Source organism: Galeopterus variegatus, unplaced genomic scaffold (assembly GCF_000696425.1).
Source record: "Galeopterus variegatus unplaced genomic scaffold, G_variegatus-3.0.2 Scaffold2448, whole genome shotgun sequence".
Classification (NCBI taxonomy): Eukaryota; Metazoa; Chordata; class Mammalia; order Dermoptera; family Cynocephalidae; genus Galeopterus; species Galeopterus variegatus.
Window position 1 is genome coordinate 201851 of NW_007728559.1, and position 16939 is coordinate 218789.

The window sequence follows — 16939 nt, forward strand, 5'->3', positions numbered from 1 at the left end:
TGTTCCTAAAGTAAGATGGAAAGCTATCCAAAATGTAAAAATTCATTGCTATTAGTTGGAATCAGATTAACTCAGAGGTTTTTTCATGCTTACCATAAGCTGTTTGGCATTTGGGGAGAAAAAACTGGAAAAAGAAAACTTCATTATTTAATGCAGTTTGATAGATAAAAAATCTTTCCAACATTGGACCCAGGGAGAAATAAAAATAACAAAGCAAGGGTGGTATCTTTAGTGTTATAAAAGTTAGAAACTAGACTCTCTTCTGACTCAGAATATTTTGTTTTGTGTGGATATAGTTTCGAAATCAAAGCACCTCAACTGGTGGTTCCCATTCCTGGGGTTCTTTTAAAAAGAGATTTTGTTAATTGGTCTGGGTGGAGCCTGGACATGATACATTTTTAAAAATTCTCCAAGTGATTCTATTGTGCAGTCAAGGTTAAGAATGACAGAGATGTATTCTGGAATGAATTGAGAATTGTATTTAAGGGGCTTTTCTCTGAATTTTGGAAGCCACTAGTTTTAATAAATTATAATTAATAGTTTTTCATTTTATGTCATGTTTTGTGTGTGTGTTTTTTCACTTTTTTCATGGAATATCTTTGTATCTTGACATCTCCTCAGGTAGGCAGGGATGGTATATATTATCATCATCACTATAGCTTAAGGGCATAGACTTTGTAATGAGTCTGACCTGAGTTCTAATTCTAGCTTTATCAGTAACAAGTGAGGCTGTATTGGGAGCCTTACTCAAACCACACCTAATCTTAGCTTACATATTTATAAAATGGTGGATAATATTAGGTTTTTATTAGTACTGTTCTACTAATAACTACTTGATATAATACGTGTACTGTGAAGAGCAAGTACATTTAAAACATACAGTTGTGGCTATTTCAGTTTGAAATGTGAGTAACTTGAAGCTTGGAAGTGACTTGTCCAAGATTACATAGTTAAATAAATGGCAGGTCTCCTGAATCCTAGTCTAATGCCTTTTCTACCCTTATTATTGTATTTTCTGAACTGTTGTATAAGACATTAAAAATTTCCTGTTGAGAATTATTTTAACCAGTTATCTATTGAATAACATGTTGCTTGCTCTTGAAGTTGTGGAACCAGAATTGTGTTTAATGGTGTTAACTTTATTTTACCTCTGTTAAAGAACTATTTTGGAAAATGCAAGTGAATATTTTCTATTTTTTGTAAGTACAAATATTTGGATAAAATATTTACCTTGAAGTAAGGGTGTGTTTGGTCACAGTTAAGTCATATGGCATTATTAATTTTTTTAAAACTAAATGTTAAGTTTCAAATGCCCATATCTGCCTGTTAAGCCTCAAATTCTAGGAGTGGTTTGGGTTACTTCAATAACATTTTCATAACTTCTTAACAAATACATGTTAATAGAAAAGTTAGTAATAAAGCAAAATTCTTAAAACTTAATCATTCTTCAATTTATAAGCATAAAACAAATGAAAAATCTTGTGTTTCTATTATGCAATCATATGTATTTTGGGGGGAAAGTTTCAAAAGAGAGGAGTACATCAATCAGGACCATACTGTATACGCAGATATTTCTCTTTTTTTACTGAACATTCTACTTGGAACATGTCATTGGATATGTCTCAACATGATGTTAATGGTTGCATGATAGTCTGAGTAGCCATACCTTTATTGTTGGACATATAGGTTATGATTTTTTTGGTACTGTAAATAATTTTCCATTAAACATTTTCATTTTCTTACCATAAATTATTGAAAGTGGAATAATTGGCTCAAAGGATGTGAACCTTTTAAGGCCTTTGATAGCTACTGCCAAAATTTTTATGTAGAAATATCATACCATAGTATAACCTTTACTTTGCCATTAGTAAATGTTATCATTACTTTTTAATTTTTAACTTTTTTATTCAAACTAATATTAGACTTTCAGAAAAAAATAGTACAAAGAATTCCTATATACCTTCACCCAGTCTCCCCTGATATTAACATCTTATTTATCACAACCAGATAATTAACATTAACTGAACTATAGATCTTATTAGAATTTTACCAGTTTTTCCATTGATGTCCTTTTTCTTTCCCAGGATCCTATTCAGGATCCCACTTTGCAGTTAGTTATTTTGCTTTAGTCTTCTCATATCTTGTACAGTTATTCATTCTTTTTTTTTTCTTTCATGACCATGACACTTCTAAAAGTAGTGGCCAGTTATTTTGTGGTAGATATTATCATCTTTAAAAGAATGCCAATTCTATGGTTAAACATTGCCCTCATTTTTATTTGCACTTTGACCAGTAAGTTGGAAAAAAAAGATTTTGTATGTAATGGTCATTTGTATTTTGCTTTTGAATTGTCTCAGTTTATGTCCTTTGCCCATTTTTCTCTTAAAGTGGCTTTTTCCTTTTGATTTTCAAGCATTGATCTGAAAACTTTTGCTTGTTATATATTATGACATGCAGAATGATTCAGAAATCACCCTGAGAGCTTATTCTTCCCAGTGACTGATAATAGTATTGGAGTATTGTGTGTGTGTGTGTATCATTATACTTAATATTAGACTATATATATCCCTAAATTGTACTGGCCACACATTTTATAATTATTTATGCTAATATATATGTATGCTTACATATAAATTTATGCTGCTTTGTACTTGACCACGTTTTGATACATCTCATATTTTTTACTTTTCTCTTGAGATCTTTCTGCTAGCTTGAAAACACCCTTTCTCCTGATGGAAGGGCTGAAACTAACTTTGAGCCTTAAGGCCTCCAGGAATTGGGCAGCTGGCCCGATTACTCCTCTAAATAGCTTCCATTCTAAATCCTATCTGCCTGGCGTTCTTACTTGTTCACCCTACTGACCAGGTTACTTTCATACTTGTATTTGACTTATGAGGAGGAGATTGCTTGGCCCAACACAGCTTTCTGTGGGATGATGGGAAGAGTGGGAGGCCCATACTTTCTTTTTCTGATCCATAGCTTATAAATTTCTTCAATAAATATGATTCCAAAATTCTAATTTGTGATATATTCATCCTAAATGCTGATGCACAATACAGCAGATTGATTCCCAGATTGTGTGCCCTGATATTTTGGATGTGGGGTTTTAGAGGTATATAGAAGCTTTTAATTTTTGTAATCATGTCAATATGTTTTCTATTTTTCTCCTTGCCTTTGCCCGAAGATTTTGCTCTTTGATGGGGATATTGCATTTTTAGAAGCCCTCTAAAGTGTATCAGTCTTACTGATATAAAGTGGGTTTGTGTTTCTTTTGCTTTGAAAAAGTTGGACTAGAGTTTGTTCCCCCCATTTTAGCTAGCCAGGCAGGAATAAACAATTTCTATGTAATAGCTTGCTTTCAGTTTTAGTAGATGATAATTTTGGCAAAGTAGTAATTACTTTTGTGTTTTTTTTTAACTTATTAATAATTGAGTCATCAAAGGTTATTTTTAAAACATTGCATACAATTAAATTTACCCTTATACAAGTTTATGAAACAAAATAATTATAACTGTGTCAAATAAGTATAATATTCTTCCTTTGAAATATTTTAACAGGGTTATATAATGAACTCATCACGAGTAGTTTCTAATAATACTTCAGAGTTATTGTTTGATTTGACCCAGGATACAGGATTATCACATTACCAAGCAGGACCAACACTCACTATAGCAGGTTGGTTTTGTATTTTTTTCACAAAAATTATAAAAAAAAAATTTGATGAATATGCATGTGGAATTGACTTTCTGTTTTGAAGCCTACGACTCCGTTAAAAGAAAGTATTAATTTTTGTGGCCACTGGTATGAAAAAAATATATAGTTATAGTCATTTCTTAATTAGGTTAATGTCTTTTTATTCAATGGATGATTTCAATATGATAGTTAAATACGATTATGTGATTATAAAGTACTACTACAAAGTGGCCACAATAAAGAAATCGTTATTTGTATGTAGTAAGTATTCAGTAATGCTCATTGAAGGAATAATGAAATTTCTCTATTGAAGATTTAAAGTTCTTTGAGTGTGTACTATAATAGTTCTTCATAAACCTAAAATACATTAGTGTGCTATGAAATAATTTTATGTAATTGAAAATTCCCTGTAATCAAGGCAATTACTCTTTGTATATTAGCAATTTGTATGTATGTTAGATATTTGACTAAATAGAGATGTACGTGATCTTTTAGAATTTTTAGATTGTTTACTAACAAGTCAGTATGGAGAATTTACTAAATCCTCTCCCAGTTTTTTCATAATAATACCAATGCTTAAGCTGTTTTTCCATTTTGGTAATATTTGGTTTGATATTTACTTCTCCAGGTGTCACTTACATACTTAATAAAAATCTAGTCAGTAAAATAGATAAGAACCAGTTAAGAAATGAGGAGAAAAATAGTTGTCATAAGTCTGATTTTACAAAGCACATGGACTTTATTCATAGTAAAAGTCTGAATTCTTAAAACTTGAGTAAGTACAAACAATGATTCCTACTCTCCAAGTTTTCTACTGTAGAGAGCAAAACAAGACTTTTGCTTGAGCAGTAAGTACAGGATGATTTGGAAGATGTGGGTTTGAACCTCTGTTCTTAAGATTTGTGTAGTCTTTAAGTCATCTAACCTCTTTAAACTTGTTTTCTTATATTGCTAAAATGGAGATTTTAATTTTTCTTGTATATTTCTTTCATTCTCTGTACGTGGAACCAGCCATTTGCAGATATAATTTTAATTCTTGCTCTGCTTTACTCAGGCTTTTTTGATGCCCAAATAAGATAAGTGAAATATAAAAAAAAATGCATTATAAGCTTTAAAGAACTTGACAACAAAGAGTTGTTATGCATGATATATGTACTATATGTTCAATAGCATGATTAACAGACTACTGTTTAGGGAGATTATGGGGGGGTTGGAGAAGATTTGATTTGAGCTTGATTTGAGCTTGATTTTAAATGAGAATAGGATTTTTACTGGCAGAGATAGAGCTATTGAGGATAGGGAGCAGCACAAGCCAAACACAACAGAGATAAATAAAGGATAAGAATTTAAAACAAACACAGAGTGATTTTGTTTAATTTTGAGATTTCTTATCTTAAAAAATTCTTGTATTAAAACAGTCTATTTCTACCATCTAGCCTGTTACATAATAAGTTGCTTAATTTCAGAATGCCAGCATTCATTGGTTTTTCAGGTGTCCTAAACATCTCACATGAATGCTAATGTGATTACGTAGAATCTTTTCCATGAATCTGCATTACATCTATCAGTAGTCAAGTGCTTTGGAGATGGGGAAAAAGTTATTTTTGTGCTATCTCAAAGGATGAAACAGAGGAGCCAACTAGTATAATACTCTTATTTTCCTGGCATGTTTGCCCTTATTGAAAAACTGACAGGTGAATCTAAATTATATTTTTTTCCCTCTAAAGTGAGTTAAGATATATTTTGTTTGTAGTGATAACAGCTGTCATTTATTATTGAGTGCTTTCTATGTACCAAGTATTTTGGTTGGCGCTTAAATACATTCTCTTATTTGATCCTTAAATCAGCTCTGTAAAATAAAATAAAATAAAGTATTATAACTTATTTTACAAAAAGGGAAACCAAAGCTCAGAGTAATTATTTAAATAGGCTGAGAATACATAGCTAGAGAATGACAGAGTCTGGATTTGAAGTTATCTGGTCTGACCTACAAGCCCAAAGTATGAGTATTTCTAATACATTCACCACTTCTCCTTTTAGTGTACAGTTGAGACTGTTAATATGATGTGCAGTTTTAGAATCCTTTTGACAAAGTATAGTTGTGTGTCATTTTCAAAAAAAGGAGTTTGCCTGGCCTGACTATTGCCTAAATATCCCCATTTCTCTTGCAAATGCTGTAAATAAAGCTAAAATCGTTTAGATCCTTTAGCCTTAAGAAAATGGTTTTCAGGGCCGGCCCAGTGGCCCAGTTGCGATCCATTGCCGGTCACGAAAAAAGACAAAAAGGAAAAAAAAAAAAAAAAAAAGAAAATGGTTTTCAAACAGAAAAGTATTTTTAGGAATGAAATCCCTATACAAACAAAATTTTATGCAATAGTATAATAAAATGGAAAAGAGTTTTTATTTTATTTTATTTTTTGTCAGACATCCCCAAAGTATTCCCTAAAATGAATCCATTAAGCTCTGGGGAACATAGTATGAAAATCATTATACTAACACCTTGTATTATGTGCCCTTTTTCATATGGGTGAGTAAAGTATTACCATTCAAGATTAGTTGTTTCCACTTTGTACATAGCAATAAATGGGTAATTATTACCTAAAGCCCTCACTAGACCACTTCTCAGCTTGTTAGATGGGTAGAGAACTAACTTTTCATTAGACATTTTAGGTTGTTAAATAAAAAAGCATCTAAAGGGTCTCTCTAAATTTTTGAAACAGAAAAATTATTTTTTTGTTTTTTTATAAACTCTAATGCATTCAGTGCACTTAAACATCTAAAGATCATTCACATGTAGGAACTTCGTTCAAAGTATTCTCTGCTTTAATTTTTTTTTTTTTTTTTTTGCTTGGAATATTTTGGTCTGGCTTCTTTTAACGTGGCTATTTATATATATTTTTATTTGAAGCCGTATTTAGAATTTTCTTGCATAGAAAGATTATTTCATGAATTATTTGAATACATGTATTCCATAATAAATGTTTAATTTCTTTACACCCTGAGAGTTTGGATTACGTAAATTTTTATCATTATTTTCATTTGTATGATATGATCATACAATAATAATTTCTTTAATTTAGCTCCAAAGTATTTTACTCAGTTGTAAGCATTATTCTAAAATGTTTTAAAATATTTTCCCCACTATTTAAATCATTCTAGGAATGAAGGAAGGTTCATTTTTATCAAAACGTCCTTCTACTTTTGAAGTGAGCAGTGTTAATCCAAAAAAGCCTAAGCCCAGTGAAAGTGTTTCTGGAGCAGATTCCTCAGCTGTTTTCCCTCCAGTTAAATCTCCTTCGATGACATCTCCTCAGGCTATGCCATCAAAAGGTAAATATGAAATATGGAATATAAAAAAGAAACTATAGTATTTATACATAAGTTTTTGAAATCTTTGTAAATTTAAAAGCTGTTATTAGGAGTTTTTTAAGGTTAAAAATTGATGAATTTGAATCATAAATGTTTTGAATTTTAGGTGCAGATACCTCATTGAACCAATCTAAAAGTGGAACACCTTTTCCAAGAGCTTGTCCAAAGTGCAATATTCATTTTAATCTTTTGGATCCTCTGAAAAATCACATGAAGGTAAAACTCTTTCAAAATTTAATTTCAAAAAATTTTGCAAGTCCCTAAAAATATTAATGATTGATTTACAGTAAATAATGGTTTGTTCAGATATTTAGACTAGAAATCTTATATTGGTATTTCCATGTAACAAGTAAAAATTTATAGTCATAATGATTATCTTCTTATAAGATTTTATAATTCCGTATGAATCATCAAATTTGAAAAATAAATTCATATATATTATAATGTATGCTTATTATATTCTAATTTTAAACAAAAATAGGGGCTGGCCAGTTAGCTCAGTTGGTTAGAGCATGCTGCTGATAACACCAAATTACAGGGTTTAATCCCTGTACTGGCCAGTCTCCCCCTCCCCCACAAAAAAAGACTTCAAAAAAATATTGTATTAATCAGAAAATTTTATTTACTTGATCATTTTTCTTCAAACTTATAAAATGGGCATTTTGTTATGTATTTTATTTTTCATATAACTTAAAAATTCTGTTACCTTATTTTTATATCCATGCTAATGTGCATGTCACATTACACATGAAAATTCTGAGTTTTACATTTTAATTTTCAGTGTTCAGACATAAACTTCAAATGGTGGAACATTTCATACAAAATAATTGTTTTAACTCCATCCAGAATATAGTTCGTGTAATTTTTATGAATTAATTTGAGTTTTTTATTGGAGCAGAAGGCTCTTGAATTTATGTTTTAAGAAATTTTCAAAGTACTAATGAAGAATGAGGTTTAGGTAACACTTTAAATATTTTGGTAAATAGTACAGTATCCTGCTGTGCTGTGTAAAGATAGTCTGTACTGTCTTTGCATGCCCTGTATAAATGGCAGGAAGTGGGAGGAGAGACAAGAAAAAAGACAGTGTAGATGATGTGAGGAAAAGAAGGAAGGAGAGAAGGGTGCAACGGCAAAGTAACATAGGAAAAGTTCTTGCTCACTATTTCAGAGATTGACAAATTTTTATTGAAATTCAACATTTTACAAAAAACTGAAAAAATAAAGGAGTTTTAAAAAATTTCAGATACAGTCTTTTTATTCATGTTCAATGCTATAATTGTTCAATCACTACTTGCAGCTCCCAGAGTGTAACCCCTGATAAGTGCACTTTGTTCTTTGGTCTTATATGAGAATTATCTTGTACAAGTGCTTTCAATTTTTCTGCTCTTTGTAATGTTTTGATGAGATACCTGACGTTTTTTAATGTTTTGCATTATATAGATGGAGAGAGAAAAAAGAGCTATGTCCTTTAGTCATTTTTTTATTTGAGTAGGTCATGCAGTCACATGATTCAAAATTTAAAAGTCTAAAAAGGCATACAAGTGAAGGATCTTACCCCATCTCTTATTTTTCTCATTCCCAGTATGATTCCCAAAGAAAATATTTTTTAAAATTATTTTAATTTATCAATATACAGTAGTTGATTTTCATGTCCCTTTACCCATTCCTCCTTTTCTTCCCCCCTCCCCCACATCAACATCATACCTGTTCACTTGTCTTAACAAGATCAAGGAATTGTTGTGTCTTCTCCCCCCCCCCATTTGTTTGTATATTTACTTATTTATTTTTATTAGCTCCCACAAATAAGTGAAAACGAGTGGTATTTCTCTTTCTGTGCCTGGCTTATTTCACATTTTTCTAAGTCCATCCATGTTGCTGTGAATGGTAGTACTTCATTTTTTTTTTTTATAGCAGAGTAGTAGCCCATTGTGTAGATATACCACATTTTCCTTATCCACTCATTCAGTGAAGGGCATTTAGGCTAGTTCCAACTCTTGGCAATTGTAAAAAGTGCTGCAGTAAACATGGGAGTACAGGTATCTCTTTGACATGATGATTTCCATTCCTCTGGGTATATACCCAGCAGTGGAATAGCTGGGTCATATGGTAGATCTATCTGTAATTGTTTGAGGAACCTCCATACTATTTTCCATAAAGGCTGCACCATTTTGCAGTCCCATCAACAGTGTAAAAGGGTTCTTTTTTCCCCACATCCTTGTCAGCATTTGTCATTCTCAGTCTTTTGGATATTAGCTATCCTAACTGGAATGAGATGGTATCTCAAAGTGGTTTTGATTTGCATTTCCTGAATGCTGAGTGATGTTGAGCATTTTTTTCACGTGTCTGTTGGCCATTCAAATGTCTTCCTAGTCAGCCCCTTGGCCCATTTTTTAGTTGGGTTACTTGTGTTTTTGCTGTTAAGTTGTTTGCATTCCTTGTATATTTTGGTTATTAATACTTTGTCAGATGTATATTTTGCAAATATTTTCTCCCACTCTATTGGTTGTCTTTTTGCTCTGTTAATTGTTTCTTTTGCTGTGCAGAAGCTTTTTAGTTTGATATAATCCCATTTGTTTGTATAATCTCTTTGGTTGCCTGTGCTTTTGGGGTCATATTCATGAAGTCTATACCCAGTCCTACTTCCTGGAGTGTTTCCTCTATGTTTTCTTTAAGAAGTTTTATTGTTTCAGGAATATTTAATTCTTTAATCCATTTTGAGTTGATTTTGTTATATGGTGAGAGTTACAGGTCTACTTTCATTCTCCTACATGTGAATGTCCAATTTTCCCAGCACCCTTTACTGAAGAGGCAGTCTCTTCCCCAGTGTATAGTCTTGGTGCTTTTGTCAAAGATCAGATGGCTATAGGTGCATGGGTTGATTTCTGGATTCTCTATTCTGTTCCATTGGTCCATGTATCTGTTTTTATGCCAGTACCAAGCTGTTTTGGTTACTATAGCTTTGTAGTATAGTTTAAAGTCAGGTAGTGTTATGTGTTCAGCTTTATTTATTTATTTTTGCTGAGTATTGCTTTGGCTATTCGTGGTCTTTTGTTCTTTCATATGAATGTTAGGATTTTTTTTCCAATTCTGAGAAAAATGTCATTGGAATTTTGATGGGGATTGTGTTGAATCCATATTTCACTTTGGGTAGTAAGGACATTTTTGCAGTGTTAATTCTTATGATCCAAGAGCATGAGATATTTTTCCTTCTTCTAGTGTCCTCATTAATTTCTCTCAACAGTAGTTTGTGTTCTCATCCTAGAGATTTTTCACATTCTTGGCTAAATTTATTCCTAAGTATTTTAGTTTTTTGGTCGCTATTGTAAATGGGCTAACTTTCTTGATTGCTTTTTCTGCCAGTTCACTGTTAGAATGTAGAAATGCCACTGATTCTTGCATGTTGATTTTGTATTCTGCGAATTTGTTGAAATTATTTATTAACTCAGAGGTTTTTTGTAGTCTTTAGGCTGTTCTATATATGAGATCATGTCATCTCCAAACAGGGACACTTTGCCTTGTCTTTTCCAATCTGGATGCCCTTTATTTCCTTCTCTTCCCTGATTGCTCTGGCTAGTACCTCCAACACTATGTTGTATAGGAGTGGTGAGAGTGGGCATCCTTGTATTGTTTCTGTTCTTAAGGGAAAAGTTTTCAATTTTTCTTCATTCAGGATGACATTGACAGTGGGTTTGTCATATATGGCTTTAATTCTGTTGAGATACTTTCCTTCTATACCCAATTTATAGAGAGTCTTTATCATGAAAGAATGTTGAATTTTGTCAAATGCTTTTTCAGCGTCTAGAAATGATCATATGGTTTTTGTGTTTGATTTCATTGATGTGGTGTATCACATTTATTGATTTGTGTATGTTGAACCAACCTTGCATCCCAGGAATGAATCCCACTTGATCATGGTGTATAATTTTATGTATGTTTTGCTGTATTCTATTAGCTAGTATTTTATTGAGGAGTTTGCATCTATATTCATCAACAATATTGGCCCACAGTTTTCTTTTTTTGTTGTATCTTTGTCTGGTTTTGGTATCAGGGTGATGTTTGCCTCATAGAATGAGTTTGGGAGAGTGGCCTATGTTTCAGATTTTTGAAGTAGTTTGTAGAGAATTGGTAGAATTCTGCAGTGAAACCATTTGGTCCTGGGTTTTTCTTTGTTGGGAGACTGCTGATAACAGCTTCAATCTCTTTTATTGTTATTGGTCTATTCAGATTTTCTCTGTCTTGTCTCAGTCTTGTTAGTTTGTGTATGTCCAAAAGTTTATCCATTTCTTTCAGATTTTCTTTTTTTTTTTTTTTCCTTTTTGTTTGTGACCGGCAACGGATCGCAACCCTCAGTGTTGCGCCCGTACCGGACTGGTATCGCAACCCTCGGTGTTGCGCCCGCCCCTCGCTCAGCCAGTGAGCGGCTGGTCTGTATGTGGGATCCGAACCCTCGGCGGGAGCGCTGCCGCACTCTCAAGCGGCGCACTGTAGCAGTGCGCCACCGGGCCGGCCCATTTCTTTCAGATTTTCAAATTTGTTGGCATATAGTTGTTGATAGTAATCTCTAATGAGTCTTTGTATTTCTGAAGTATCAGTTGTAATATCATCATTTTCATTTCTAATTTTTGTTATTTGTGTCTTCTGTCTTCTTTTTTTAGTTAGCCTGGCTAATGGTTTGTCAATTTTATTTATCTTTCAAAACATGAACCTTTTATTTCATTGATCTGTTTTATTGGGTTTCTATTTTATTTAGTTTTGCTCTGATCTTAATTATTTCTTTCCATCTACTAACTTTGGGCTTGGATTTTTTTTGTTTTTCTAATTCTTTAAGGTGAAGTATTAGGTTGTTTACTTACCATCTTTCCATCCTTCTGATGTAAGCATTTAGTGCAATAAATTTCCCCTTCAGTACTGCTTTTGCCGTATCCCACAGATTTTGGTATGATGTTTCATTATTTTCATTAGTTTCAAGACTTTTTGATTTACTGTTTAATTTCTTCTTGGACCCATATGTCATTAAGTAGAATGTTGTTTAATTTCCATGTATTTGTATGGTTTCTAGAGTTTTTTTTGTTATTGATTTCTAGTTTTTATCTGTTGTGGTCTGAAAAAAATACATGGAATAATTCCAATTTTTTTTGAATTTGTTGAGACCTGATTTGTGACATAACATGTGGTCTCTCCTGGAAAATGTTCCATGTACTCCAGAGAAGAATGAATATTCTTACGTCATTGGGTGAAATGTTCTGTAGATATCTGCCAAGTCCAGTTGGTCTAAAGTTTTGTTTAGGTTTTGTGTTTCTCTGTTGATTTTTTGCCTAGATGATCTGTCCAATGTTGAGAGGGGGGTGTTCAGATCCCCAACTATTATGGTATTAGTGTCTATCTCATTCTTTAGATCTGATAGTGTTTGCTTTATAAATCTGGCTGCTCCAATGTTGGTGCATATATATTTATGATTGTTATGTCTTCTTGTTGGATAGATCCTTTTATCATTATATAGTGGCCATCTTTATCTTTTTTTATAGTTTTTGATTTAAAGTCTATTTTGTCTGATATAAGAACAGCTACTCTAGCTCTTTTTTCATTTCTGTTTGCATGGTATATCTTTTTCCATCCTTTCACTCTTAGTCTTTGTGTGTCCTTACAGGTGTGGTGGGTCTCTTGAAGGCAGCATATTGTTGGGTCCATCTTTTTAATTCAGTCAGTCTTTTTGGCTCTTTTGAGTGGGGAATTCAAACCTTTACATTAAGAGTTATTATTGAAAGGTATTGATTTATTCCTGGCATTATATTGACTTTTCTTTGTATGTTTTAAATATCTTTTGTTCCTTTCTTTCTGATTTAGTGATTGTCTCTGTGTTTGTTGGTTTCTTGGAATAGTGGATAAACTATTTTTTCTTTTTCCTCTTTATTCTTAACAGTTTACTTTACTGGCGTTTTTTGTTCTGTCTTGAGTATTCATGGTAGTGATGGCTGTTTTTCAGGTACCAGACCCAGTACTCCCTTAAGAATTTCTTGTAAGGTTGGTCGTGTGGTAGTGAACTCTCACAGTTTTTGCTCTCAGAAATATACTATTTGTCCTTCATTTTGGAAGGATAGCCTTGCTGGGTAATGTATTCTTAACTGGCAATTTTTGTCTGGCTTTTAGGGTTTCTGATGAAAAGTCTAATTTAATCTGATTGGGGCTCCCTTATAGGTGACTTGATACTTCTCTCTTGCAGCTTTTAAGATTCCCTCTTTGTCATTGAGTTTTGCCAATTTGACTGTAACATGTCTTGTGTTTTGCCAATTTGACTATAACAGGACCTTTTGGGTTGAATATTTTGGGAGATCTTTGAGCCTCCTGTATCTGAAGATCTGTATCTCTCCCTATACGTGGGAAGTTTTCTGCTATTATTTCATTGAATTTGTTTTCAGTGCTATTTGTTTTTTCCTCCCCTTCTGGAATACTCATGCTTCAGATATTTGAGCACTTGAGGTTGTCTGTTATCTTTCTTAGATTTTCTTCAGTTTTTAAATTCTTTTTTTTTATCCTTCTGTGTTATTTCAAACAAGCCATCTTCAAGGTCAGAAATTCTCTCTTCTGCTTGTTCTGGCCTGCTGGCTAAGCTGTCTATTGTGTTTTTTATTTTGTTGAATGAATCCTTCAGCTCCACAAGTTCTGTTAAACATTCTTTTTCAGGGCATTGCTTTCTTTGTACATTTCCTCTTTCTGGTCCTGTATACTTTTTTCCATTTCATTGTGTTTTCTGAGTCTTCTTGTGTCTTATTTAGTTTCCTTAGAATTGTTACTTGAAATTCCTTGTCAGTCATTTCAAGGACTTCCTGTTCTATAGGGTCTAGAACTTGAGAGTTATTATATTCCTTTGGTGGTATCATACTTTCTTGGTTTTTCATATTTCTAGTATCTGTCCATTGGTGTTTAGTCATTGTGGCAAAGGCTCTTGCATACTACTTGTTCCACCCTGGTTTCTGGAGCAATATCAGGGAGTTTTGTTGATGCTGAACTGCCTGTTGCTGCCTCAGGTCCTGGGTATGAGCAGTGGCTGGGGCCTCTCTTGGGGGCAGAGACTCTCCTGGTGCTGGCCTGGAGTCCTGCACAGAGGGTGCTGGGACTCAGCACTGCTCCCTGGGGTCTTGGGTGGCAGCGGCAGCTTGGGTCTCTTGGGGTGAGGACTCACTTGGCGGTGGCCCGGGGTCCCATGTGGAGGGTGCTGGGACTTGGTGGCGCTGCTGCCTCAGGTCCCGGGGGTTGGTGGTGGTTGGAGTCTCTCTCGGGGGTAGGAACTCGCCTTGTGTTGGCCTAGGGTCCTGTGCGGAGAGTGCTGGGACTTGGCAGTGCCACTGCCTCAGGTTCCAGGGGTCAGCAATGGCTGGGACTGCTCCAGTTTTTTTTTTTTTGGTGGCACTTGGCCAGTACAGGGATAGAACCCTGAACCTTGGTGTCTTTGGCACCACACTCTAACCAGCCAGCCCTGAAAATAATTAGTGTGTTTGTATCCTCCCTGATTTTCTATCTTCATATATAGGTAAACATGAATGTTCTTACTTTCTTTCTTTTTTGTGCACAAATTGTAGCATATTATTTCTATTTCTGCATCTGGAGAGACTGGCAATCATTCTCCAAAATGTGAGTTTTATGTGTTACAGTGTTATGATTACTTGTACTGGAAACAACCAACACTTTGTAGAATATTCATATAATGGAACACTGCAGCATTTTATTTTGTTTAATTAATTTATTTTACTTCTTTTTTGAATTGAAACATAATTGATTGTACATATTTATGGGGTACAGAGTTGGTTGTCAGTATATTGTACAGTATGTATGGTCAAATCAATATTATTAGCATGTTCATCATTACGAATTTTAGTTATTCTTTGTGACCCTTACCCACTTACTTCCTATCCCCCCCCCACTCCCCCTTTTGCACCTCTAGTAACTATAGGTCTGTTCTCTACGTCTGATAGTTCAGTTTTTATTTTCATAGCTCCCATTTATGAATTCTTTTTTTTTTTTTTGGCGGCTGGCCAGTCTGGGGATCTGAACTCGTGACCTTGGTGTTACAAGGCTGCACACTAACCAACTGAGCTAACCAGCCAGTCTGATATTTTAAAAAAGGAAGGTATCTCTATAGTAGGTAATGATATGGGAGAGTCTGTAAGACATGCTATTGAACTAACTTGAATATTATATGAACGATGTGTCTTTATGTCACAGAGAAATCTGAAGGAATAGTCACCAAATCTAGGAAGGGAAAGTTGTTTTTTTTTTTTTTGTCCTTTTTGAGACCGGGTGCACCGCGCTCAGCCAGTGAGCGCCATGAGCGCACCGGTCATCCCTATATAGGATCCGAACCTGCGGCGGGAGCGCTGCTGCACTCCCAGCGCCACACTCTCCCGAGTGCACCACGGGCTTGGCCCTAGGGAGGGAAAGTTTAAAACTATGGGGACTTTTTGCTTTCTAGCTTATACATTTTTATATGTCAGTTAAAATTTTAATACAGTTATGGTTTCCATTTTGAAAAAAAAATGTGATTTTTAGATTATCTGTGAATGACTTTTGGGCTTTTATTATAGATAAATGGAAGATGACTATAGCACAGAAATAATGTTTTCTTTCAATGGAAAAATATTTAAAATATTAGTAAAATATCTTACAATAATAAGAACAATTTATTTATCTGAGACCATTTGTCAGACACAGTACTATGCTTAAAATACATTATTTGTAATACTTAGAAAATTCTTTGAGAAAGATATTTTTCTCATTGTTGTATAGCCAATTAATTGGCACAATTGGCATTCAAATCTCAATTTCTTTAATAGTGAAGTGCAAGTTCTTCCAAATACTTCTTTTTCCTCTATAGAAAGTGAATGGGGGGAAGAAGCCGCCGGGAGCGGCTGCCACTTGGCACCCGGCCTCAGAGCTGCTGCCCTCAGCGCCGGGCCAAGCTACACAGCCGCGCCACCGGGACTCAGGGTCTGGCGACTGCAGTATCTGCTGAGGAGGGGTCTGGCGCCACCCCGGCCCCGGGCGCCACTGGAACCGTGAGTCGAAGAGAGTCTGAGCAGGCTGCGGTGTGAACAGGAGCCAGGAGTGCCAGTGGCGACGAGAGGTGGCCGGGGTGGCTCTGGCTGCAGAGGCGGCCGCGGGAGCTCAACGCGGGAGCTGAACACAGGAGCGCAACGCGGGAGCTGAGACTCACTGGAAGGAGCGGCGTGAACTCCCCACCATCTTCCCAGTAGTCAATTTTGGACTTTCCTGACACTAGTGTCCAACTGAGTAATCACTGAGGTAGCCATACCAAATTGGCAACCCCAACAAAATCTTAGTCAGGCAATAGTATCAAACCTGTGGACTGTGAAACCCCCTGCCACAATGAATAAACATCAAAGAAAAGACACCAGAAACAAGAAAAATCAAGAAATTACACCACCCAAAGATAATAAATCTCAAGCTCTAGATCCTATAGAACAAGAAGCCCTTGAAATGACTGATAAGGAATTTTGAGTGATAATTCTAAGGAAACTGAATGAGATACAAGAAAACTCAGCTAGACATCATGATGAAATGAGGAAAAGTATACAGGACCTGAAAGAGGAAATGTACAAGGAAATCAATGCCCTGAAAAAAACTGTAGCAGAACTTGCTGAACTGAAAAAGCTATTGAGTGAAATAAAAAACACAACGGAGAGTTTAACCAGCAGGCTTGTCGAAGTTGAAGAGAGAACCTCTGAACTTGAAGATGGGCTGTTAGAAATAACACAACCAGACAAAAAAAAAAAGACAAAAGAATCAAAGGCATTGAAGAAAATCTGAGAGAGATATCAGACAACCTAAAGCGCTCAAATATCCGAGTCGTGGGTATTCCAGA

General features: G+C 34.6%; 1 protein-coding gene across 4 annotated transcripts in view; it reads left to right on the plus strand.

Annotated features, from left to right (window-relative positions):
* ZNF280D (zinc finger protein 280D) overlaps nt 1-16939 on the plus strand; it is a 114637-nt gene that overhangs the window by 36416 nt on the left and 61282 nt on the right. For all 4 annotated transcript variants that reach the window (XM_008581736.1, XM_008581737.1, XM_008581733.1 and 1 more), the window contains 3 exons: nt 3558-3675; nt 6853-7023; nt 7169-7278. In XM_008581736.1, coding sequence (XP_008579958.1) covers nt 3558-3675; nt 6853-7023; nt 7169-7278 — 399 coding nt within the window. The remainder of the gene's footprint in view (nt 1-3557; nt 3676-6852; nt 7024-7168; nt 7279-16939) is intronic.